The sequence below is a fragment of the Calypte anna genome, chromosome 20, assembly GCF_003957555.1.
Source record: "Calypte anna isolate BGI_N300 chromosome 20, bCalAnn1_v1.p, whole genome shotgun sequence".
Taxonomy (NCBI): domain Eukaryota; kingdom Metazoa; phylum Chordata; class Aves; order Apodiformes; family Trochilidae; genus Calypte; species Calypte anna.
In genome coordinates this window covers 14,519,133-14,543,091 of record NC_044265.1, presented here as the reverse complement: position 1 = coordinate 14,543,091, position 23,959 = coordinate 14,519,133, and the positions used below count along the sequence as shown (strand labels likewise).

Here is a 23,959-nt window from a genome sequence, read left to right as displayed (position 1 = left end):
TCACCATTGCTGACTCTGCACGTAACACTTCGGGGTCTGATGCAAAATAAAGACCATCAATTGTCTTCCAGTCCTGCAGTCAGCTGTGGCTGCACTTCACCCTCTTCTGGAGCTGCCTGGGGTGGGGGTCTGGGGGCTCCTGCAGCCCCTCAGCTGTCACACAAACTGCTGCTCCCTGGGGCTTGGGAGTCCTGTGGCTTTTCCTCCTCCCTTGTGAGCAATTTATTTCCTTCACTGACAGCAAGCTATTGACTCCTTGTTCTTCTGAAGATGAGATGTCCTGTCTCATCAGGTTTAAATTAGTTTTATCTTTAGACTTTCCTATTAATAAGCTCTCATCATGGTGTCATTACTTGATATCTATTTTCTGATGGTTTTCATTAGCAGCTCCCAGATATTTTTTTTCTCAAGTATTTTTTTTCCTCTGCTGGCTGAGTTATTTAACAGCCAGGCACAGATCGGGGCTGGGGAGTGTTCAGATGCGTGTGCTGGGGAGGGTGATGGGCTGGTGGGGGCAGGGTGATGGGCTCTGTCCCTGCATCCCCCTAATCCCACGCTGGGTGCTCTCAAGACCATGAGTCAATAGGGTAATTAAAACGCCTCTCTTGAGGCAGAGGTGGTGCAATTCGTTTGGACAGCTGTGTTGGACTCTGAATGGGATAAAAAGCAAGAGTGACATTCTGTGTCTGGCACAGGGGAGGCTCCGTGTGCCCCTGCCTGCCCGGAGCAGCTCCAGCCCTTGGGCAATAGCCCCAGCACTAGAAGTGCTTCTCAACCCTTCTTTCCCGGACAAGTTCTCCTTCCCAGTCAGAAATCCGGTCAGGGTCATGCCCTGGGGCCACACCGAGTGTCAGGACATGTCTGCTGTGGGAACATGACCCGAGCAGGGGCAGGGAGGGTCAGGATGGCTCCGGGATGTGGGGGGAGCTGGAGCAGCAGCAAACCAGGGGAGCAGAAGCTGAGCTGAGCTCAACACCTCCCATCCAGCGTTCAGCATGGAGGTTTTCAGCCTTGGTGATGTTTTGCCTGGAGAACTCAGGAGATCAAACAGCAAAGTAGAATTCAAAACAACATTTTGCCTGAAATGTCAGAATTTCAGAGAGCCAAGCAGCCCCCACTGGGAGATTGGGTTCTCTGAGCTGTGACTGCATGGACTGGAGCAGCACAGAGCCCAAACCTCCCCTGCTTCACACAGACCCTCCCGGGGCCCCCTCTGCCCCCCAACCATGTACTGTGTGGGAGCTGCCACAGCTTCTCTTTCACACTGCTGAGGGGGGAATTCGGGAGCTGTTTTCCACCAGGGAAAAGCAGAGGGTGGGTTCAGCTGCTGCCCTGCCCTGGGGAGCCCAGAGTCAGCCCCACACCGGGTGTTTTGGGGTGTGCTCCATGGGCCTGGCAGGTACCCATCCTTCTTAGCAAACACTTCCTCTAGGAAACTGGAAGAGAAAGGGAATTGGTACATATCATTCCAAGGAGGTCTCCATTCCTGCAGGGTGGGAGCCACCATCCCCAGCAGTGGGGCTGGCAGGAGCTGCAGCCATGGGGCTGCCAGGCGGGCTGAGTGCCTTTGCCTGGAGGGATTTTCCCATTGTGGCTCCAGTGGTGTCAAAAGCAAAGCCCATCGGTGTGGAAAACCCCCAAATCCCCTCAAAAGGAAGAAAATGCATTACCTAGGCTTCATTTCCAGGAGTGGGAGGTGTGGGGCTGGGGCAGCCACACGGGGAGAGGATTAACGAGAAGATGAAGCTCATTTCCCTGCTTCTCACACATATGAGGAGGAAGAAGGTGCCCAATGCCTTGAAAGGGAACCCTGGGGTGACACCACCCTGATGGGCAGGGTGCTCCTGACACTCCTGCTCCCTGCAAGGACCGGGCACAGAGAAGGGACTGGCACAGCCCCTGCTGCTGCCTCCCTGAAAATGACACAGCAAGCCCTGGCAGCAGCCCGGGCAGTGCAGCAGTGCCTACAGTGCTGGGCTGGGGCTGATTAATATTCAGAGCACTGCTGTGAAAATGAGAAGCCAGACAGAATTGTCCTCCCCGCTTTCTGCATCCATGAAGATGCTGAGGGTAATGGCTGAGGCACAGACACAGGAACAAGATTCACTTTAGGGCAGGTTTATGCAGGGCTCCTGAGCCTAAACAAGATGCTCCATTTCCCTTGGGTTATTCAGCCTCCTCTTTTAACCTGTTTCTTCTTTTTTTGTTTGTTTATTGTCATCCTTCTGGTATTTAATTACATGAAGTTTTCTTTGAAGCCACCAGAACAAACAGCAGGCACCTCAGCAAACAGCTCCTCTTAAAAAAAAAAAAAAAAAAAAAAAAAAAAAGAAAATTGAACATACTCAGACATTTTAAAAACAGATTCTCCCCATCGTTTCTTGATCAAGACTCCATCTTACAGTTGCTGAGAGCCCTTTCCCCAGTCCCTGCTCAGAAGAGAGCAGGGCACAGGCCTGCAGGAGCAGCAGTACCTGCTGGCAGCAGGAAGATGCTGCAGCACCACAGGACAAAACCCCTGGGGCTGGGGGAGGCCTCGGTGCTCATCCTCCCTCCCTCGAGTGCCCATCCCTAGATGATGGGTTTCTCTCCATCCTCCCATGGCTTTTTTCCTCCCCATATTGGGTGGAAAGTCCTGGTTGAGGCTGGGGTCCCGCTGGCTGCTCCTGTCCCACAAAGGGGTTACAAAAGCAGCAGGAGGAGGCGGAGCTGCCCAGAGCTGCTGTTTGCCTTCAGGGCTTTGGTTTCACCCTTCCTTGGGCCAAAGTAAATCCTGGCCCAGCAGTCCCTGACCTCCTGTTGTGCTGCTGTGCAAACAGAAGTGGGATGGGAGCAGGAACTGGTGACACCCCTGCGGGCCACATGTCCCCACCACCATGGGGACCACGGGTGGGCCAGGGACACCCCTGGGCACTGCCTGTGGAAATCCTGCATGGAAAACCACACCAGTGCCTTGGCAGGGGTCTGAGCTGTGCCAGGGTCACCCACCCTGGCACACGGGGGTGGGAAAGAGCCCACTGGCACAGGGACACCAGGAGGGATGTGCTCCTGGTGCTGGCCCTGGCAGCTCTCCCGGTGCAGCCATTCTGCAAGGGGCTCTGGCCCAGCCAGGACACGTTTTGGTGCAGGGAGCAGTCAGCAAAACCCAACAGCTGGGATCAAGCTCCCCCTGCACCTGGGAGCTCCTCAGCCATCACCACCCACCCTGACAGGGGTCCTGGCCCCATCCTGGGAGCTGCCCCAGCAGGGCACCAGGGATGTGTTTGTTCGTGTCAAACAAGTCCCAGCTCACTGGCAACAAGCACAGAGCAGCAACGAAGAATAAAGGAACCAGCAGCTCAGGGACAAGGGCAGAATAAATCTGCATAAATACAAATGAGGGGAATATTTATTTCTCCCACTGACCATGTTTCTGCAGCTACTTGAAACTGCCAGGGAGGCAGAGCCCTGGTTTGGCTCTGGGGCCACAGCTCACCGTGGGTCCCCACCTTTCCACAGACTCTACTAAATATTCTTCACATGTGAGTTCCCCCTGTAGCTGATAGGAGAGATAAATAACAAAACCCTTGCAAATGCTAAAATCCTTCTGCAGTTTGGAAAGAAACCAAATCACGTGCTGAATGCAGAGGAAGAAAAAACCTTTTTATTATGAAGAGCAACAGAAGGGATGTGAATCCACCTCAGCCACAATGCAGCACATCCAAATCCACTTGGAGATCACAAGACAGGAGGGCATTTACTCTGATCAGTTCAAAGCATAACTGTTGGGGAACAAACCAGCTAAGTACATGCTGGGATTAGACTGCAGGCCGTTTGTGCCTGCCTTTAACAGTGTGAACTCAATGGAAACAACAACATTTCCCTTTGAAATGGCCAACTAATCAGCAGGAGGAGAGCAGAGACAAAGCCTTTACATTTCATCAGCGTTTGTCCCTGTTCTCTCTTCCCTTCTTGGGAATTTTGTGCAGTTGGTGCCAGCTCACAGAATTCCCATGGGATGGGACCACATCCAGGATGTCTTTGTTCAGAACCAGGAAAGTCTCCTCTGTGTCCAAAAATTACCTGGCTAATGGCAGTGACAGCCAGGATGGCATCAAGGGCATGACCTGGGGCTCCTGCCTCTGGCTCCAGTGTCCTCAGCACCACCAGCACAGCTAACCATGGACACAGCTAACCACAGAGACAGCTAACCATGGACACAGCTAACCATAACCACAGCTAACCACAGAGACAGCTAACCATGGACACAGCTAACCACAGACACAGCTAACCACAGACACAGCTAACCACGGACACAGCTAACCATAACCACAGCTAACCACAGAGACAGCTAACCATAACCACAGCTAACCACAGACACAGCTAACCACAGACACAGCTAACCACAGACACAGCTAACCATGGACACAGCTAACCATAACCACAGCTAACCACAGACACAGCTAACCACGGACACAGCTAACCATAACCACAGCTAACCACAGACACAGCTAACCACGGACACAGCTAACCATAACCACAGCTAACCACAGACACAGCTAACCATAACCACAGCTAACCATAACCACAGCTAACCACAGAGACAGCTAACCATAACCACAGCTAACCACAGCCACAGCTAACCACAGCCACAGCTAACCATAACCACAGCTAACCACAGCCACAGCTAACCACAGCCACAGCTAACCATAACCACAGCTAACCACAGACACAGCTAACCATGGACACAGCTAACCATGGACACAGCTAACCATGGGCACAGTTAGCCATGGACACAGTTAACCATCAGCACAGCTGCCCCTGGGCTGGGCAGAGACCCCCAAGTCTGGCAAGGCTGAAATGTAACACAGAATTTGTGCATTTTCTGGGCTGGGTTTCTCCATTTTGATGTCTATTTTCTGGTCATTGAGTCATCTTCCTCCCTTCCCTCCTCTTCCTCCTCCTCCTCGGTGGGAACTGCCCACGGGGGCACCTGGGGGGATGCCAGAGCTGAGGTTGTTGGGCTCAGAGCATCATCCCCATGCTCCGTGTCACCTCCTGTGACCAAGGATCCGGGCCGGTCCCGGCTCCTGCTGCCCAGCCCAGGCACTGTCCCGTCCCACCGCATTGTCCTTACCCCACGGCGCTGCCACCCCACGCCTAGGGCACGGTCCCGGGATCCAGGCCTGTGGCTGGGGGAGAGGGACAAGGGTCAGTGTGCTCCGGGCTCCCGAACCTCCCCGCGGGTCCTGGCTCCGGGCAGGGCCGATCCAGTGCCGGGAGTTCACTTCCAGGGAAGCTGGGAGGGTTCCCAGCTCCTCCCGCCCCCCTCCAGCCCTCATGGAGCTGCGAGCTCCCCCAATCACCTCTGCAAATATTAATTAATCCTCAGAGCATCCTGGGGCCCGTTACTCACTGCTACTGAGTAAACATTATGAAATCCTTTCATGAGAGGTGAAGTGGCTTTCCCGGGGCTGCGCAGGGCAGGAGCTCTGCCTCACCACTCGGATGCTGCTGGGGACAAACCTGCCCGGACATCCCCCAGGGACAGGAACCACGACAGAACCGCTGTCCCAGCATGGGGGGGCTCTCTGGGACCACCCTGAGGTGCACCAGCACCCCTGGGGCTGGCTGCACCCTGTGGCCATGGGGATCCCCATGGTGGCATCCGGGATGGACTTACTCTGCAGGAGCCAATCGATGAAGACGCTCGGGAACGGGGAATTCTGCAAAAAAAAGAAACAAAAACCAAAAAACAACCCAAGGAGGTGTTCAAGGACGAGGCTGCAGAGAGCGCAGCGCGGGGGGCAGGACCGGGCCGGGGCCGAACCTGCAGATCCAGCTCCACGAAGTGCCCGGAGGCCACCGGCAGCTTGGAGAGGGCGGATTGGAGTTTCCCCAGGAGCCCGAAGGAGACGGCTGAGGGGAAGGGGACACAGTCAGGACTGGAACCATCCTAGAACATGGTACCCGGCCACATCCCCAGGGGAGGAATAGTGCCCAGCCCCCCTGAAGGTCAGGAACGATTCTCATCCCTCCTACGAGGCTCCGAGCTCCTGGGGTTCAGAGCCAACTGTCCTGGAGCTTCTGTCCACGTCTCGTTGTGTGGGAAGTGTGTGGGGTAACAGGGTACAAAGCTGCATGGAGTGAAGCAGCAGTTGCATCCAGGCAGGAGTTAGGTTAATGGTTGGACTTGGTAATTGATTTAAAAGTCTTTTCCAACCAAAGCAGTTCTGTGGTTTAACGATTCTGTGACTGCAGCTGGGGAGAGGCAGCCGGGGGTCCCAGAAAACCCCCTGAGACCACCAGGGCTGTGCTGGACCAGGGCTGGGCCACCCACGGCAGCTTCCCCAGGGGCTCCTCTGCCTCCAGCTCTCCCGGGGGGACACACTGCCCGTGGGGAGGGACACGAGGGCAAAACTTCATTGTGGCTCTAAAAATCAATGTAGGGAAGTTAACAACTCACCGTTGAGGAACTGCAGCTTAAGATTGATGGCACCGACCCAGATATTCACCAAGGGGCAAAGCTGCAATGGTAACAAGAGGCAGAACCTTGGTGAGAACATGTTGGGTGCTGCAACACCTTTCCCTGACAGTGCTTGAGTTTTACAGGCTGGACACCCAGATGGAACAATCAGCTCCTAAAGCATCCATGGTTTTCTCCATGGGAAAAGAGCAACGTGAACTGCTCAGCTGTCTTCTCAAAATGGCACCGGTTTGATTGAGCAGAATGAAAGATTTTTCTAACAAGCCCTTTTTTTTCCTAAGTGATGCTGTCACTCCTGCTCCCCCCCCCCATGGTACCAGGAGGCGATTCAGAAAGCAATTGGTTACAAATTATCCCGTAACATTGCATGATGGAACCTGAATTACTGCTAACAAATAAATCCTGACTGCAGGAGAGATCAAGGGAGTCTGCTGAATTCACTTAGGGGATGTGTGTGCCTGTGCACGTCCATAAATATATAGGTGTGTGCATATGGAAGTCTGTAGGGCAATTAGGGCAAGAGCTCTAATTGCAACTATGGGGAAGCTTACACAGCAGAGGACTTTCAGGCACTCACCAGGGCAGGAACGAGGGTCTGAAGTGAAGAGTTCAGCATCCCACTCATCAGGTTGGTGAGGAGGCTGGAAAGGGGAAAAAAACCCAAAAAAATCAACAGAAAACCATAAGCAGGGCAGGACAAACCTGAGCACCTCTGCTGGGAGCCCTGGGGAGGACCCCCGAGGAGGAGCCCCCTTTCTGCCCCATCTCCATGTCCCGGGGTGCTGCAGACCCACAGCTCCCCCAGGCAGGAATTCGGGGTGCTCCCAACTTTGTTTCCTGCTCCTAAGCAGCTGATTGTGCCCAGGTTTGGGATGCAACTTTGCTGCCCCACTGCAAAGAGCTGCCCCACAGCCAGTCCTGCCCTGTGCCCTGTGCCCTGTGCCCCGTGGACATCTCATATCCCAGCCCCTTGCTGATTTTTTTTTAATTTTTAAATGGCTTTTCTATGAGAAAAAAACCCCATGGGCTGCCCAGGGCTGGATAACTGCTGGGTTCAGGAGGGATCTGGGGTGCTCAGGAGGTGTTGGGAGGTGTCAGGAGCCTGGGATGTGGCTCACCCCTTCCTCATGTTGACGTTGAAGTTGCCCAGGAGCTTCTTGCAATCCTTCACCTCCAATCTGAGGTCTCCAGGGGTGTCCTGGGTCAGTCTGATGTGGGATGTGAGGTTGGTTTCTATCGAGGAACCGCTCAGAAATTGAAAAACCCTAAAAAGTAAGCAAGGAGTTGGTGTGGCTTGGAGAAGGCCAAAACAGCATGGGAGAGCAGTGCCTGTGGCTGAGCTTGGGCTTGGCTGGGACAACACTTCAGTCCCAGGGCTTCCATCAGGCTCCTGGCCCCATCCCTGGAGTCCCAGTGTGCAAACAGGCACCAAGGGGGTTCCAGGACACATCTGACTCCAGGGGGAGAAAGGACAAATCAAGGTGATGGGGCATGGACCCTCCTTGGCACCTTGCTTCCAGTACCTTGTCCAGAGGAAGTACCCAGACAGCAACCAGACAGGGGTCAGACCGTGGAGGGAGGACAGCAGGAAGCATCCCCAGGGAGAGGCAGCAGCACAGCAGAGATCTTTCCTCACCAGCCTCCTTCTCAGCATCTGGGGACATTTCTCCAGCACCCAAGAACCTCCTGTCCTTCCCAGCACCCTCAGACCCCCATGATCTCACTCTGCTCTCTCACCACCAGCCGTGCTCACCCTGGGAACTGCAGCACCAGCTTTGAGTACAGGTTCAGCACCAGCTCACCCCCGTGAAGGATCTTCCATGACATTTGGAGGTTCTCAATGTTCAGCACCTTCAACCTGGAAGCACACCCACCTTGAGATGGACCTGGTCCCCTGGAACACCCCTCCAGGGAAACTCTTCCTCTGGGTGCTGATTGTTACCCCACACCACCCCCACTGGGCTTCTGCTCCGACTCACCAGGCAAAGGGGGACTTGCCAAGGATTCCTCCATTCACCAGACCACCAAGACCAAGTAGACTTCCATTGCCTAGGAGATTTCCTGTGCCAAGCAGACCTGTGTCTCCAAGAAGGTTGTTGTTGCCCAGGAGGTCATTGTTGAGAAGACCATTGCTGAGGAGTCCATTGCCAAGGCTCTGCACACTGGTGACACCCGTGCCAAGCAGACCTTTCCCTCCAAGCAGGTTGTTATTGCCCAGGAGGTCATTGCTGAGGAGACCCCCATTGCCAAGGATGGGGGTGCCTGTGCCAAGCAGACCACTGCTGCTGATCTGTCCTGCAAAAGCCAGACCTCCAGCACTCTTCTGGTTTTCATTGCTAAGACTTCCCCCTCTCCCACCCCTGCTCGTGCCAAGTAAATCTTCCTCACCTGGGAGGCCTGTGCCAAGGATCCCAGATCTGCTCCTGTCATCTCCACTTTGTTGTCCACCCGTACTTCCTGTGCCAAGGAGACCATTCCCAAGCAGTTCATTTCCACCAAGAAGCCCACCAAGCAGACCTGCACCAAGGAAGTCCCTCTTACTACTCAGCCTTCCACTGCTGGGGAAGTTTCACTGACATGAGAGGTTGGGTCAGCTGTGTCAGGCTGATCTACTGCTGAGGTCTCATGGGAACCCCTGAACATCCCTGTGCAAAGCTGGGTTCCCTGTGGAGCTGACCTGCAGGACGCAGGTCCCTGGTGGGCAGAGGACACAGCACAAAACATGGAAAAACTCTGAGCTCACCCTTTTGGGGTTGTGGTGGGCTCAGCCCAGGGATACTGCTCAGGATGGGGAGGCCCTGGGAGGGGAGCAGGAAACCCCCTTGGAGGATGAGGATCCAGAAAAGCAGCATCTCAGGTCCCAGCATCTGCAGAGAGACCCACATCAGCCCAAGCACCAACCCCATCCCCAGGGAATCGGCAGCCTGGGCACCCATCCAGCTCTCCATCCTTCACGTCTGCCACCCAGGGGTCAGGTGCCCTGTGGACATGTAGACCCCAGGCACTGTCCCCCAGCCCCAAGGGACCAGCCCAGACCCACAGAACCTTTTTTCCAACCAGAAAAGTCATCAGAGTCATCAGGGAGAGACTGCAGCCCAGGATGGGCTCCTCCAGAGTCCCTGCTGTCCCCACAGCTGCAGAGCAGTGGTGACACTGCAGGGAAGCTTGGGAGGAGAAAACACCTAAAGAGAGCAAGAGGGATGGAGGTGAGGCAGGAGGACCTTGCACCAAGTGAGATGGATGGCTTCCAGCTGCTCCTAAATGGCCCTGAAAGAAGAACCCTCAAAGGGGCACAGCTGGATAAAGAAGTTTGTGTCAGAGCTGTGGCCTCCTGGACATGAAGAACACCTTATTACCAAATTCCAAGTGCAGCCAAACCCAGGCTCACTTCTCCCTGGGTTGGTTGGTTGTTTTTCTCAGCTTGCTCCATCAGGGCTATGAGCAGAGTCTGTTTTCCTTGTCTTTGATCTGCCTCTAGTCAAGAGAGAGCATCTTCAAGGACCTCCTGTTCCATCAGCTGGGTTTGTTTGTGCACAGGGAGGAATGAGTGAGGTGCCTGCTGAAGCTGCCAGGTTCAGGGACCCCCTGCTCTGGGGGCAGACCCCTGGGCTTGGCTCTTCTGACAAAAAAAGCACCTGGGCTGCAGGTTCAGCACTGAGAAACAACCTTATTTAGGTCAGGCTGAACAACTTCTTTATCTGTTCCAGATACTTAAAAAAAAATAAAATAAATAAAATCCTTCTATGACAGTTCATGGCACAATTAAAATTAGACTTTAATTTCACAGGACTGTCTTTTACATTTTCCCTTTGATCAGCATGTAATGATGCACAGCTCCTGGAGCTGTGGTTATCGAACAGGAGAGAAAGATAGCAGCCAGAGCAGTGCCATTGAAAATTGTGTCAAATAAAATCAAGTGGGATTTGTTGGAGGGGCTCTGCAAGACGTGTGCAGCATTGCAAACAGCTGCCAGGATGGTTTTCAGGCCTCTCAGAAGATTCCTCTTAGAGAGAATACGTGAGAGAGCAGAGGACTCTCTGCAGTCATTCCCAGTATCTACAGGGCTGGCACCTCACACACATCTCAGCACACTGAGCACTCTGGACACACAAACAGCATGTCTGGCTTTGCAGGAAACACTTGTTTGTACAGGCTGGGATGAGCCCTGAAAAACTGAAAATCATCCCGAATTCTGCTCAGCAAGGTCATGAAGAAAAAAAACCCACAACCCACTTCTTTCTGCTGGCTTCATCATTACAACAAACTTAACAGCAACAAACAAAGTGGAATCCTACAGCAAGATCTCTACTGGCTTTAAAAATTAATTTTCATAAATGATTAAGTGCTGCTACAGATTTCAAAGGAAATGTCATTAAAATTCTTGCTCTTAAAGCCGAGATACCCTGGTGCTGCGGGGTGGGCTAACGGGAGCAGGAGGGCTCAGTAGCCACGGTCCCTCAAGTGCCACTTACCTGGAGCCCTTTGCTGTGTCCCGGCGCTGCCCGGGCTGCTGCCGGGGAGGCTCTTATAGCCGCGGGCTGTGGGCAGCAGCAGAGCCGGGGCAGGACCCACCCGGACCCGTTCCTCCCCGCATGTCCCACGTAGCCAGGCTGGACCGGGGCCAGCAGCACCCCGAGCCCGCAGCTCTGCTGGGGCACGCTGCCACCTGGCTCTCGGGGACTGTCCCCTCCTGTCCCCTCCTGACAGCTCTGGTGGGGCTGAGGGTCCCCCCACACCTGGGAGCAGCTCCTTGCCCGTGTCCCAGCGTGGCCACCACAGGGGCTGTGGCAGAGGTGGCTCTGGCTGCTCAGGGCTCTCAGAGCAGGGGGATGCTGGCACCCAGCACCCCCAACCCCCCCAGCACCCCCGTCCCTGCTGAGGGTCCCCAGCACAGGGGTGGTCACCAGAGCCCTGTGTGGCCCCCGTGCAAACCCCTTCTGACCACCAGTACCAGGACTCAGGGGTTCTGTCCTGGGACTCTCTGCTCCTGCCCTGGGGTGACACCCGTGGATGGGGCTTCGGGGCCCTGGCTGGGATGTGGGGGTTCACCACCCAGGACACCCCCTCCCCACCCAGCCCCTGCTCCTGCCAGCAGCAGCAGCACAGCCTGGCACACACAGACCAGGGCTGGGAGGTCCCTTACTGTTCATGGCTGGCAGGAAGGCAGCATCAAGGATCTGCTCCCAAAGCCATGACACAGCTGTCACACATAAGGGGCCCTTGGTGCTCCTCAGCCATTATCTACCAGCTCTTTGCTTTCTGCAATGGGGCTCACAGGGGTGCTCCTGCTCTTACATCAAGATCCCCAATGGATGAAGACACCAAGGAGGGATCAGCCTTGCAGGAGGAAGCAGACGTGAGTAAAACCCAGGCAGCTGCTCTGCTGACCCAGTCCTCTCCCTCCTCTCATCATCACACAGCCCAGGAGGTCCCACGGCCCTGGCCACCCCTCAGGCTCCTACTTCTCCAGGCTGACACCAATCTTCAATTTGTTGTCCTCAACTGAGAATTGGGCCAGCAAGGAGGTGTCCTGCAGTCAAAGAGAGAGGCCTGGGCAGGGGTGGCTCCTGCAGCCCTTGTCCAGCCATGTCACCTTGGGTGCCATCTGCCCCCTCTGTGCTGGCTCTGTGGGGAGGGGGAGCCAGGGGGGGAATTTCTGCACGGGTTGTTCCCTCAGACATACGATATTCAGGAGGCAGAGAGAGCTCTGGACGTCATCTGGGTGGATCACCATCACCTCTGCTGTAGCTGTTGGCTGGATCACACCTTTGTTTTTCTTAAAGGTCACCACGGGTGCTTCAGGGACTGAGATTCTCAGCAGCAGCTCACGTGTCTGCCTGGAGAACCTGCCAGAACCCAAAGAGGGGAAGGTTCTGCTGGCAGGAGCACATGTGGTGCTGGGGCCATGGGCAGGATGCCTGCTCCAGAGCTGCTCCTGGGGCTGCTCCCAGCCTGGATTGCTCCAGCCCAGCAAGTGGTTGTGCTTCAGCCCCCAACCTGCCCTGAGCCCCACCAGGAACATCTGGTTATGGCTGGGGGGGCACAGGCAGCGCCTCATCCAGGCAAAGGGGGCAGCTGCAAGGCTTGTCTGGGACCCAAGAGAGCTGCTGAGGACAGGGGGACAACCCTGGGCTCTGGTCTGCCACTGTTTCCAGTCTGGGACCTAAATCAGAGCTCATTCACCTCCATGGAGAGCTGGGATGGTGACCTCGAGGAGGAAGGGGCAGGGAGGACCACAGCCTCCTGGAGCTGCTTCTTATACCAAGTCATTTGGGGCTGGAGGGGGACGCAGGACTCACCAGAGGAACCAGGGCTCCAAGTGTGGAGGTTGTTAGTGGTGGGAGCTCAGGAAACTGTGAGAGAGAGGAGAAAAATGCTGCACATGTTGAGGGGTTCAGCAGAATCTGTTCCCACATGCTCCTGTGCTCATGTTTTTCCCCTAAGATGGCAGAGCCACAGAGGTGCCCAAGCAAGGCAGAGCACGGGGGGACCTGCCCGGCCCCCAGCCCACGCTCACCATGTCACTGGAGATGTCCATGTCCAGGACCCCCTCCTTCTGCAGGACAGAGAGCACTGAGCTGAGGAAGTTGACTGAGAGGCCCAGCTGGGAGGAGGTGGTGTCCAGCATGGGGGGCAGGGGTGGCATGGGGACAGCTTCTGGCTTCCCCAGGGGGAAATCCACCAGCCCTCCTGCCACTCACCCAACAACAATCTGGGGGAGGAAAGCACAAGCCAAAAAGTTTGCAATATTTGTCTTTATGGTTAACTTCGTGTTTCTGCAGTGTGAAATCTCTGCATGCAGGACCTCGATGGGTCAGTGCCCGTGGCATTTCCTTCTCCAGAAGTTGGTGACAGCCAAACCCCCCTGAGGTCTCCTGTGACGGCAGCAGGAGCAGGAGGCACCCAGCCGTGACCTCCCCCACCTTTGCACAGCCCCCTCGGAGCCCTCTCAGGTGCCCTGGCCCAAGGAGACCTCCCCGAGCCCGGGTGAAAATGCCCAAGCCCTGCCCATGCTGCAGGGAGGGGACACGGGACACGGGACACAGGACACAGGACTCACGTTCAGGTCCAGCTCCAGGAACTGGCTGGTGAGCAGGGCCAGGCTGGACACGCTGTATGGATGCTGCCCAGCACACCCAGGGGCACCAGAGCTGGGGGCAGAGGGAAGGGGTCAGCCCTGCCCTGCTGGGTTGGGGTGCAAACCCCCTCCCCTGCCCCACAGCCCTCTCCCCCCGAGGAGAGCCCAGGGCTGCAGCCCCCGTGCTGAGTGGGTGCCACAGGAGATGTCCTTTCCTCAGAGAGCAATGGGGGGACACTGCTGCAAACAGGGACAGCCCAGGGACCCCACCAATGCCTCCTCTCTGCACCCAGGGGTCCTTCTGCCCATGTTAGGGTGCTGCCTGGGGACAGACGGTCTGGGTCAGGAGCTACCAGGGGTCCCGGTCCTGGCATGGGGTAGACCCGGGGTTCAGTTTGCTCTTCCCACCCAGGAAAGTGTCACAGCCCTCACGCAGCCACGGGGGAGGTGACAGAAGGGGCAAACCAGGGGAGCCACCCAGGACTTACAATTCACAAGGCCCAGTTGGTCGCTGATGAGTCCCAGGGTGACATCGACCACGGGGCAGAGCTGCAAAAGTCAGGAGGGAGGGGAGGAACCACGTTCAGACCCACCAGCCCCAAACCAGTGGGTGTGGGGAAGCAGCAGCCCTGGCACAGCACCCATGGGAGCTGCACTCTGCTTTACACACTCACTGCTCCTTCACAGGGGGGAGATGGTTTTTTCCTAGCTTACCAGGTTAGGAAGAAGTCTGTTCAGGACACTGGCCAATAAATTATCCACAGCTGGGAGTAGGCTGTGGAAAAATAAAGGAGCACCATGAAAAAAAAAACAAACCCAAACCTGATGCAGAGTAAAATGGTTCTTGTTAAACAGTTCCTGTCAGCAGCGCAGAGCACAGAGCTGGGGGGCAGCAGAGTCCATCCTCCGGGCTTGGGTTTTGCATGAGGTGAGTGGAATTTGCATCCCGAAGTATCCAGGGGGAAGTTTGTTACTTCCTGCCGGGGCTGCTGCAGGTACCGGGCACCCTCTACGGGCAGGAACTTTCCAACCACTCCTTCAACTTCCCTGGGGGAGCCCGAGGCTGGCTGCAAACCTGGGGGAGGTTCCAGGCATCAGCTCCATCAGCCTGAGCATCCCCGGCAGCCTCAGCACCGCTGCCCTGACCCAGCCCTCAGGTTCCCCCCTGCACAGAGCCCACCCGGTGCCATCCTTACCCCGTGAGCCCCTGGACGGTGCTGAGCAAGCCTCCTTCCCCCAGGATGCCGAGCAGGCCACCTCCTCCCAGCAGCCCTGCATGGTCCAGCAGCCCTCTGCCAAGAAGGCCACCAGGGCCACCGAGGGTCCCAGCTGTGCCGAGGGTTCCTCCATCACCCAGCAGACCTCCTTGTCCCAGTACTCCTCCAGAGACCCCCGCAGGGATGCCACCCCCAGGACGTCACCACCAGCTCCCACTGAGCCCCTGGGAGGGTTTCTGGGTCCTCTCCTGTAAGTGCCTTCACCACCCCCTCCACCCAGCAAGTCACCCCCAGCATTGCCCCCTCCCCCCAGCAGACCCCCAGTCAGCCCCCCCAGCAGCCCTTCACCACCCAGCAAATCCCCAGTGAGACCACCAAGCAGACCACCACCAAGGAGACCTCCTCCCAGGCCACTCAACAGGTCTCCAGTTCCATCTGTGCCAGGACATCCACTGCCAAGTGGCAGCTCTCTGAGGGCACCTTGCAGGGTGTTGCCTTGTCTGAGAGAGCCTGTGAGGGCTGGAAATAAACATCACCCACCAGCAGAGCTGGAAACATCACCCTACAGCAGAGCTAAACCATCACCCACCAGCAGAGCTGGATCCATCACCCACCATCAGAGCTGGAAACATCACCCACCATCAGAGCTGCCCCTGGCCACCCCCACAGCCTTCCAGCAGGAACAGGAGGGCAGCTGCCAGCCCCTGCCTGCACCTTGTGCTCCTCAAACATGGCTTGAGGTGCCCCATGGGTGGCAGCCATGAGGTACCACACACACCTCATGCTCTCCCCCTGGCTGATGGGGCTCTGGTGGTACCACGGTGCAACCCCCACGGGTGCCCCCGTTGGCTCCCGTGTCCCAGGGTCCCACTCGGGGGAGGATGAGGGACTCACCATCACCCAGGACACTCTGGCTCAGCCTGAGCACAGCATCTTTTGGCTGACCCAGTGCTGGGGTCAGCAGGGCACACCAGAGCCATGCCAGGGTGGGGGACATGGTGTCTTCTGCTCTGCCCAGAGAGCTGTGGGTGCTGGCAGGACCTGAGGGAGGAGAAGAGGAAAAGAGTGGGAAGAAGCTGGAGACCCTGGAGGTGATGGGGAACTGGAGATTTCTGGGGGAATATTTTTCAGTGAATACAGAACCTGAGCTTTAGGGGAACCAAAACTGTTCCCGGGTTAGAGCCACATTTGGCAAATAAATCCGAACAGACGTGGGGTGGTGGTGGCCCTGTGCACATCTGCAGGGACTTTCCAAGCCACCTCCTGCACAGCCCAGCACCTGTTTGCTTGTTCCCATGGGTGGACACCCTGGGCAACCCGTTCCTTTCCACCCCTGGTCGCCCTGACATGGTTTGAAGCTCAGGGTCTGAAATGGTTTCTCAGAGGAGGCAGGAGCAGGGAGTTACAGCTGCAGCTCACACCTGGGACACCTCAGCCTTGCCTCCTAACCCAGCATCTTCTACCCTCATAACAATACCAGTACCAGGGGCAGCCTTCAGAGGATATGGCAACACAAAAAGCCTAACTTTGCATCAAAGGAATGTGGGGGTTTTCTTTAGAGAAGGGGTTTGGGTGGACTACAGCTATTTTCCTTTCTGATTTTTCAGGCTGGTCACTAAATACAAACTGGAATCAGTCACCTGCATTTCTGCCATTCCTGGGTTTTTCCCCTTCTATCACCCACAGGTGAAATGATGGCTCTGCCCTCCCAGGCTCACAGCACCCTCTACCCACTATTTTGACCATATTTACCTGGTCTTATCCCAGATTTCCAGGCCTGGCTTTGATTTTCAGTCCTCCAGAGGCACCTCCGTGCTCAGGCCAGGAGCAGTGGTGTTTATACACTGAAGCAGATGAGGAAAAACGGGAGGATGCCTGAACTGCAAAAGCTGGGCCAGGGGATGGAGGCTGTACCACTGCATTTGTGGTTTTCATGTATTCCAAGATCAATAAAGATTTATAAAACAGGGAAGGGTGTTGAGCAACAGCTGACAGGATGCCCCATTATCGGGCAGGGCTGTTCCCAGCTGGAACCTGAGACTCTGGGGCTCAGCCCATGGAGCTGCTGCTGACCCCCAAGAACCCTGCTGGAAACTCAGCTGATTCCAGACACACATCAGTGCTCGGCTGTCCCACACCCACTGCCATCCTGGGGTAACTTCCCCAGTTCTGGGGAGCACACGGGGAGGCTCCAGAAAAGCACCCAGAGATTTCTGTCTCCTTTAATGCCCAACCCAGGACACACACGGTTCCTGAGGATCCCCCCACCCATCCTGCAGCCTCCAGTCCCTTCTTGGTGGGGGATGTTTCTGCAGGCTCAGGAGAGCCCCTCTGGGGTGGACACGCTGCTCCATGCCAGCACCAGGCCACAAGGACACCTTTGTCCTGCTGTCCCCAACACCTGATACCCCCCTGGGATCAGGTGTGCTGTGCAGCCTTATGCAAGGGGGGAGATGTGATCCTGGGGGGGCACCTCAGCTCTGTGCCTGGCTCTGTACCCAGCCCTGTCCCAGCATGGCCATGCTCCCCTGGGGACACTGCCAGGAGCTCCCATGCCCACATCTGCCCCAGGCTGAGCTTCACAAACACTTTCTGTAAGGTACCAGCTGCTCGCTATGGGTGCAGCCACCCTGGCTCTGTGTGGGGCACAGTGGGGACAGATGGGTGCTGGCAGCCTGGGACCTCTTACCAAATAAATATTCAGAGAGAGAAACACTGAAGCAGTAAAGGATTTTATTGGAAGAGTGACACAAGAACAACCATTAATGCTAAGAAAGAGCTGGGCTTCCCCATACGGGGGGGTAAGAGTGGCCACAGAACCCCCAGCAGCTCTCCTGGTCCCTGTGGGTGGCTGCCTGTCCCCTGGGGCCACAGTGACAGCAGGACAGAGCTGCAGGGGACACGGAGGCAGCAGAGAGGAGCAGGGCTGGGGGGCTCAGAGGGTGAGCTGGGACAAGGGACCTCCCGGGCAGTACTCTTGCAGAGCACCCTGGTCAGGAAAGTTGTCTGCCTGGAAGAGGCAGCACAAACCCCAAGGTTTTCACAGTCTGAGCCTCACCAGCTTCCCCCTGACCCCAGGGGAGGTTTCCCCACGGATTCACACGGGCAGAGGGAGTGCTGGAGAGCAGGGGCAGCCCATGGGGAATGGGGCTGACCATGGGGGTTTGGGGGTCCCCAGGTGCCCACCTGGGAAATGCCATCCTTACCTCAGTGATTTCCAGCTCGATGCTCCCCAGGTTGGTGTTGAGGATGTTGGGCAGAGAGACTGAGAGGCTCAAGGAGTCTGCAAGAGGAAGAGAAGTTCTGTGTCATGGGGAAACTGAGCACAGGCAGTGAGGGAAAGGGGAGCCCCAAATCCAGATGAGTTTGAGGGAAGAGGGAATGTGAAGCCTGGCTGTACCATTCAGAGTGGGGATGTAGGAGGCTCTGAGAACGCTCTGGACCCAATCTGCAAGTGAGGAGACCTGAGAGGAAGGGGACACGTGTTAATGGCTGAAGAACTGTGAGTTACTGGGATGAAAACACTGGTGTGCACTTCCCAGAGTCACTGCCACGGGGCACGGGGGGTGGGCAGGGCTGAGAGAGGAGGAGATGAGAAGGCTGAAGGAGAAGCAGGATTTTGGGTCTCCTTCCCCATGGACATCACTTACACTGCGAGCGTCGAGCCCCCGGGGTGCCCGTGTCAGGTTGATGCTACAAAAGAGAAGAACAAAGCAGGGTTGGGGTCCATCCAGTGCAGCCCCTTGATAGCTTCCCAAAAGCTGCTCAGAGCCTTGAATGGTCTGGAATTTGTCTCAGCCACACAAAGATACAAGATTTGGAAAGCAGAGCAACTTCTGTAGAGCTCTCTCATGGCTTTGGACATGTCCTTGGGCTGGGGCTGAGGCTGGGAGGTGACAGAGAAGCCCCAGGCACCTTTTCCACATCTCCCATGTCTGTGTCACACCCCCTGGGGATGCCACCAGCCCCCTCCTGCCTGGCCCCAGAGCTTCCCCATCTGAGCCCCCTCCCCATGGAGCTCCCTCCCTGCCCACAGCCCCACAGAGCTCAGCTCTACCTGTCCAGATCCAGGGACAACTGGAGTTTGCCATCAGAGACTGATGGGATGATGTTCAGGATGATGTCCTGGAATTGGAACAAGGGAAGACACAAGGTTATTTCCCTGTGCAGCTCTCAAGACTGAAAAGAAAAGCCTGAGTACTTGTAAATAACCCACTCTGAGAAAAATCAAGTGTCTGTGCCTAGAAATCCCATTCTTCTGATGGATGGTGTTATGGAGCTCTCTCCTGTCTTTATTTTGCATTATTAAACATTGCACTTGCACTTGGTTGTGAGCACTTTCTAAGGGCTGGGCACCACTGCACCAAAGCTGTGCTAAATTCCGAAGAAAAGTTCTGAAGGGCTGAGGAGCTGAGGGGGTGCCAGACAACAGCCAGACTCAGCCCTCACCCTGGTTCAGGGGTCTCATCCCCCAGGACCCCACTCACCGTGTCGATGGAGAAGAGGAGCTTCTGGGAGGATGCCACAGTGGGGAGGGTGACATCGATGGTGGCCTTGAGGGTGGCGGTGGCTTTTTGTCCCCTCACGGTCACCACTGGCTCGTCAGCCACCTGCACACGCAGCTCCAGGGGCAGGGATGCTGGGAGGACCCTGGCGAGCTGCAGGGACAGGGGGGGTCAGGGCAGGGGGGTCTGCATGGCTGGGAGGGGTGGTGGGGTGGGGAGGGGTCTGACCTGGGGGATGAGTGGCAGGATGGCTTCTGTGGACAGAGAGACACCCCTGGGGACCTGCGGGAACAGCAGTGGTGTTGGGGGCTGGGGGGATGTGGGAAGCCCACACTGGGCTTGGCTGCACCCCACCAACAAACACAGCACAGGGCAGTGACCACCCCTGGGGCACCCAAGAAAAACCAGGATTTTCCCCCGGCCCCAGAAGGAAGCGTGGTGACCCACCGTGGTGCTGGTGATGCTGATGTTGAAGGCTGAGGGTGCCTGGGCCTGCCCCAGGAAGACATCCAGGACACCCCGGGGGAGGCTGAGCCGGGGGGGGCGGCCGGTGGCCAGCAGCAGGCGGGCGGTGGCCAGTGGTCCACGTGCAGGGGAGTCCCTGCCCAGGAGCTGCGGGGGACAGAGCAGAGGGGGTGCTGGGTCATCCCTGGGTCCCAATAGAATGTGAATAGAATGGTCTGGAAGGATTTGGGTTGGGAGGGACCTTAAAGCTCCCCCAGTGCCCCCCCTGCCATGGGCAGGGACACCTCCCCCAGCCCAGGGGGCTCCAACCCCATCCAACCTTGGGCACTGCCAGGGATGGGGCAGCCACAGCTTCTGGGGGCAGCCTGGGCCAGGGGCTCAGCACCTTCAGGTCTGGTTTTGGCCTGATGATGGTCCCTACTGATCACCCACCAAACCTCTGCAGACCACTTATAAACCTGCTTATGACCCGTCAGCTCTGCTCCCCTGGGAGTGAGGAACCTCTGATCAACAAGGATGAGCTTGATACAACTGTGCTTAATCCAGCAGTGCTGAGCCAGTCTGGCTCCTGCTGCCCTCAAGGATTAAGTGGTGGCATTAACATGGATGTGGCCAGACCACACTCATCTGGACCTTCCAACCGGAGCTTGCCCAAAGCAAGCTGGAATAACAGGACCTTCCCATCAAGAGCAGCCCTGTGGAGCTGAACCCCCAGCCCTGGTCCAGGTGGTGGCACTCACGTTCAGCTCCATCTGGACGGCATCCTGGCTGAGGATGGAGAAGGGCGGCAGATCCCCCAGGGCCCGGAGCGGGAGCACGGCTGCAGACAGAGGGAGGGAAAGGAAAAAAGTCACAGAACTGCAGGCGGGGTGAGGGGATGCTCCCCGGTTCCGTGGTTCCCAGAGATATCAGAACCAAAGGCAGCTCTTGCTGCCAGCGTTCCCAACTGGACAAGCCGCTGGAAAGCACCATTTTTCAACAAAAATGTTGTTTCTAGAACCAAGAGTTCCTGAAGTGTCTTTTTGGCTGGAAAAACCACGCGGCTGCTCTGGGCAGGGAAGTGGAACGCGGCGCTGGAGCGGGGAGTCCCGGTCCCGGGGGGTGGTGCAACAATTGTACTGACCCCGTGTGAAAAAACAACAAACCCACCCCCCCAGAGCAGGGGTCACCCGTGGGGGGAGGAGGAGGAGGAGAAGGAAGAGGAGGAAGAGGGGGATGTGAGCACTTACAGGCCCTGGAGCCGAGCAGGGAGCTGAGCACACGCAGCCCGGCGCTGAGGATGTTGCAGCCCTGGGGAGGCAGAGGAGGGGGCTCAGTGCCCTGGACCCTCACCCCTGCGGTGGCATTGCCAGGACCTGCGAACCCGGGTGCTGGGAGGACGCCCCGTTCCTGCAGCACGGATGGGCTGCCGGGGAGTTCCCCTCCTTACTGCTGCCCCCCCGGGGCTCAGGCACCGGCTCACGGGGACGGTGACACCGAGGTTCTGGTGCCGGCACGGGGAGGCCCGGCCGGGCGTCTCTCTGAGCCCGCAGCTTGGCAAACAGCCACAGGGACAACCCGGGCTGCCCCCGCACCGCAACCCCAGCCCCCGCACTGCCTGCCCAGCCCCGTGGCATCCGTGCCCGTGGCTTTGCCCACTCACCACCTCACGCAGGGACTCGCTCAGGAGGCTTTTCAGAGGCTGATCCAGGAGGGCCACATTGGGTCTGGATAACGGGAAAACAGAGCTTAAAGGGGACATGGATTAATGGCTGGAAAATACCAGCACTTGGCCCGAGGGAAGGTGCCTCTCTTGCACTGCCCAGGGCTGTGCTTCAGTGCCAACACTTCATCCAAACCAAGTCCCTGAACCCAGCCCAGTGCTCCCAGCACAACCCAGGAACATTTCTGCTGGAGCCCAGATTTCAAAGGGAAGCTCAGTGGTTTTCCCCCCAGGCCAGCAGCCAGGTTCAGCCTCCCAGGCATCGGGCACACGGGTTCTGCCTTCCATGGCCACCAGCACCAAGGGCTGGCACTGCTGGGGGCACCACATGCTGGCCACCAGCACCCTGCTCACACGGATGCTGACCTCACACGGATGTTTATGCTGGCAGTCTGGCAGTCCTGAGTGTTCTGGTGAGTCCCCAGGTTGTCCTGGACCTGCATGGTAACATCTGCATCCACCTGCACGCAGAGGTCCCTGCCCAATGCGCTGCATGGGGACAAACACAGCCCAAGGCTCAGGACATGTGTCACCATCCCCTTTCCAAAGAGCTGGTGACCCCGAGCCCTGTCCCAGTAGACACACCATACCTGGTGACCTCTACCAGCAGCTGAGTCTTGAAGCCCACCTCATGGCCAAAGCCGGGCAGGGAGCGCAGGGTGACCTTGGGAAGGGTGTTGTTGAGGATTCTCAGCCTGGAGAGGGGAAAGAAGGGGGCAATAAGGAGCACATTGGTACAGAGAATCCCCGTCCCCTTGCCCCCCAGCACTGCGGTTGCAGAGGTCCTCAGGGTCCTTTCCACACTGAGCCTGCAGGGTCCCTCCCACCCAGGAGCAGCTGATGGCACCAGGACACCCTCCCCTGGCAGGCACCTCCCAACAGCTGAACCCTCTTGGATGGACCTGCTGCAGGGGGCAGAGGGGGGCCCTGTGTGTTCAGAGCCTTCTTTCCCCTGGGTGACCCAGACAAACCAAGGGCTGGCCAAGGACACCCGTTCCCACTCTCACTCACCCTGTGACATCGCCACTGTTTCCACCAAGAAGGCTGCCAACAAGACCATTTTTACCAAGAATACCATTTTCGCCAATGAGAAGTTCAAGGACAGCATCAAGGAGACCATCAACAAGACCATCTTTGCCAAGGAGACCATCAAGGATGCCATCTTTTCCAAGGAGACCGTCAAGGATGCCATCTTTGCCAAGGACACCACCCAGGACACCATCTCTGTCAAGGACACCACCAAGGAGACCATCTTGACCAAGGAGGTTGCCAACAGCACCATTTCCTCCAAGAAGACCACCAAGGAGACCATCTTGACCAAGGAGGTTGCCAACAGCACCGTTTCCTCCAAGAAGACCACCAAGGAGACCATCTTGACCAAGGAGGTTGCCAACAGCACCATCTTTGCCAAGGAGACCACCAACGACACCATCTTTGCCAAGGAGACTTCCAACAGCACCATCTTTGCCTAAGAGACTGCCAACAGCACCATCTTTGCCAAGGAGACCACCAACAACACCATCTTTGCCCAGGAGACCACCAACAACACCATCTTTGCCAAGGAGACTGCCAACAGCACCATCTTTGCCTAAGAGACTGCCAACAGCACCATCTTTGCCAAGGAGACCACCAACGACACCATCTTTGCCAAGGAGACTTCCAACAGCACCATCTTTGCCAAGGAGACCACCAAGAGGACCATTTTTTTTGAGGAGATTACCAACCAGAGTTCCACCAGCTGGAACCTTCTGCTGGTCACGTCTGACTTGTGACTCTCTAAAACCTGAAAAAAAAGATGCAGGGTGACTGTGAGGTTGTGTGGGCTCAGCACACAAACCTTGCTGTGTCAGCCTGGTCCTTCCTTCCCCTCCAGCAGAGGGGTGGTGGCACCAGCCACATTTCCAAAGTGCTTTATAAATGCAAATGATCAGCATTGACACTGTTGCTGACAGATCTGGACCAGCTTCTGATTTTCTGAGCATGGTCAAGTGACAGAAATAGCAGAACTGGTCTCAAAAAAAAAAAGAGAAATACCTTTTTTTCCATGCACTTACCATCTACCTCAGTTTTGGAAACTGAGACCACGATTCCACGTCCTTGTGAAAGGGCCAGGTGGCTGCAGAGGAGGAGGAGAGCCCAGGAGGAAGCCATCTCTGCTCCTGGTGGCTGTGGAAAGTGATGACCATCAATGCAAACCTGGGACACCTGCATCCTGAAGTAACATTTCTTTGAAGCCCATAATGAATTTCATTGCTCCAAAGTGTAAAAATCCAAATCCATTTAAATGTCAACTGCACATCAGAAAGGGATCAAGCAAGTGTGAGAGGGCTAATTCACCCTAGGTAAAAATCTACCTCAGATAACAGAGTTATACCAGCAATAATTGGAGTGATAATGGCTTATGAAAACCATGAAATACCCTTTCTTCTTCAAGGACTGCAAATATAACAAATGTGTGTCTGTGCTCGAGAAACTCACCATGAAATCCACCACACGTTGGAGTGGTCAGAGCCTGGCAGGCAGGCA

The 23,959-nt window shown here is 56.4% G+C and overlaps 2 protein-coding genes and 1 long non-coding RNA gene across 3 annotated transcripts; all 3 read right to left on the bottom strand.

Moving 5' to 3' along the window:
- Positions 1-4,765: 4,765 nt before the first annotated feature.
- On the bottom strand, positions 4,766-5,888 carry LOC115599446. Its single transcript, XR_003988433.1, has 4 exons — positions 5,810-5,888; positions 5,663-5,705; positions 5,117-5,171; positions 4,766-4,972 (listed from the first exon to the last, which is right to left on the bottom strand). It is a non-coding gene; the product is annotated as an uncharacterized LOC115599446 (long non-coding RNA).
- A 154-nt stretch (positions 5,889-6,042) lies between these two features.
- On the bottom strand, positions 6,043-18,694 carry LOC103532181 (BPI fold-containing family B member 4-like). The gene is given in 19 exon segments (XM_030463377.1): positions 6,043-6,116; positions 6,446-6,506; positions 7,044-7,107; positions 7,585-7,731; positions 8,220-8,324; positions 8,446-8,728; positions 11,610-11,643; positions 11,762-11,802; positions 11,927-11,996; positions 12,150-12,312; positions 12,755-12,819; positions 12,984-13,178; positions 13,527-13,585; positions 13,588-13,617; positions 14,033-14,093; positions 14,259-14,342; positions 17,968-18,044; positions 18,412-18,454; positions 18,677-18,694. Coding segments are annotated over 19 exon segments (1,674 nt in total).
- Positions 18,695-18,814: 120 nt separating this feature from the next.
- On the bottom strand, positions 18,815-23,584 carry LOC115599465 (BPI fold-containing family B member 4-like). The gene is made up of 11 exons (XM_030463376.1): positions 23,488-23,584; positions 22,611-23,216; positions 22,395-22,410; positions 22,024-22,128; positions 21,800-21,922; positions 21,374-21,437; positions 20,961-21,021; positions 20,472-20,551; positions 19,714-19,878; positions 19,249-19,419; positions 18,815-18,886 (listed from the first exon to the last, which is right to left on the bottom strand). The coding sequence occupies exons 1-11, from the start codon at positions 23,582-23,584 to the stop codon at positions 18,815-18,817; spliced, it is 1,560 nt and encodes a 519-aa protein (XP_030319236.1).
- Between the last annotated feature and the right edge of the window lie 375 nt (positions 23,585-23,959).

What these genes read in the sequence shown, in the direction of transcription:
- LOC115599465 (XM_030463376.1), bottom strand. Translation starts at nt 23,584, where the DNA reads ATGGCTTCCTCCTGGGCTCTCCTCCTCCTCTGCAGCCACCTGGCCCTT. An exon ending in AGCATAAACATCCGTGTGAG is followed by an intron (nt 21,438 to 21,799) that starts GTCAGCATCCGT and finishes CCCGTTATCCAG; the next exon opens with ACCCAATGTGGCCCTCCTGG. An exon ending in CCGTCCAGATGGAGCTGAAC is followed by an intron (nt 19,879 to 20,471) that starts GTGAGTGCCACC and finishes TGTCCCCCGCAG; the next exon opens with CTCCTGGGCAGGGACTCCCC.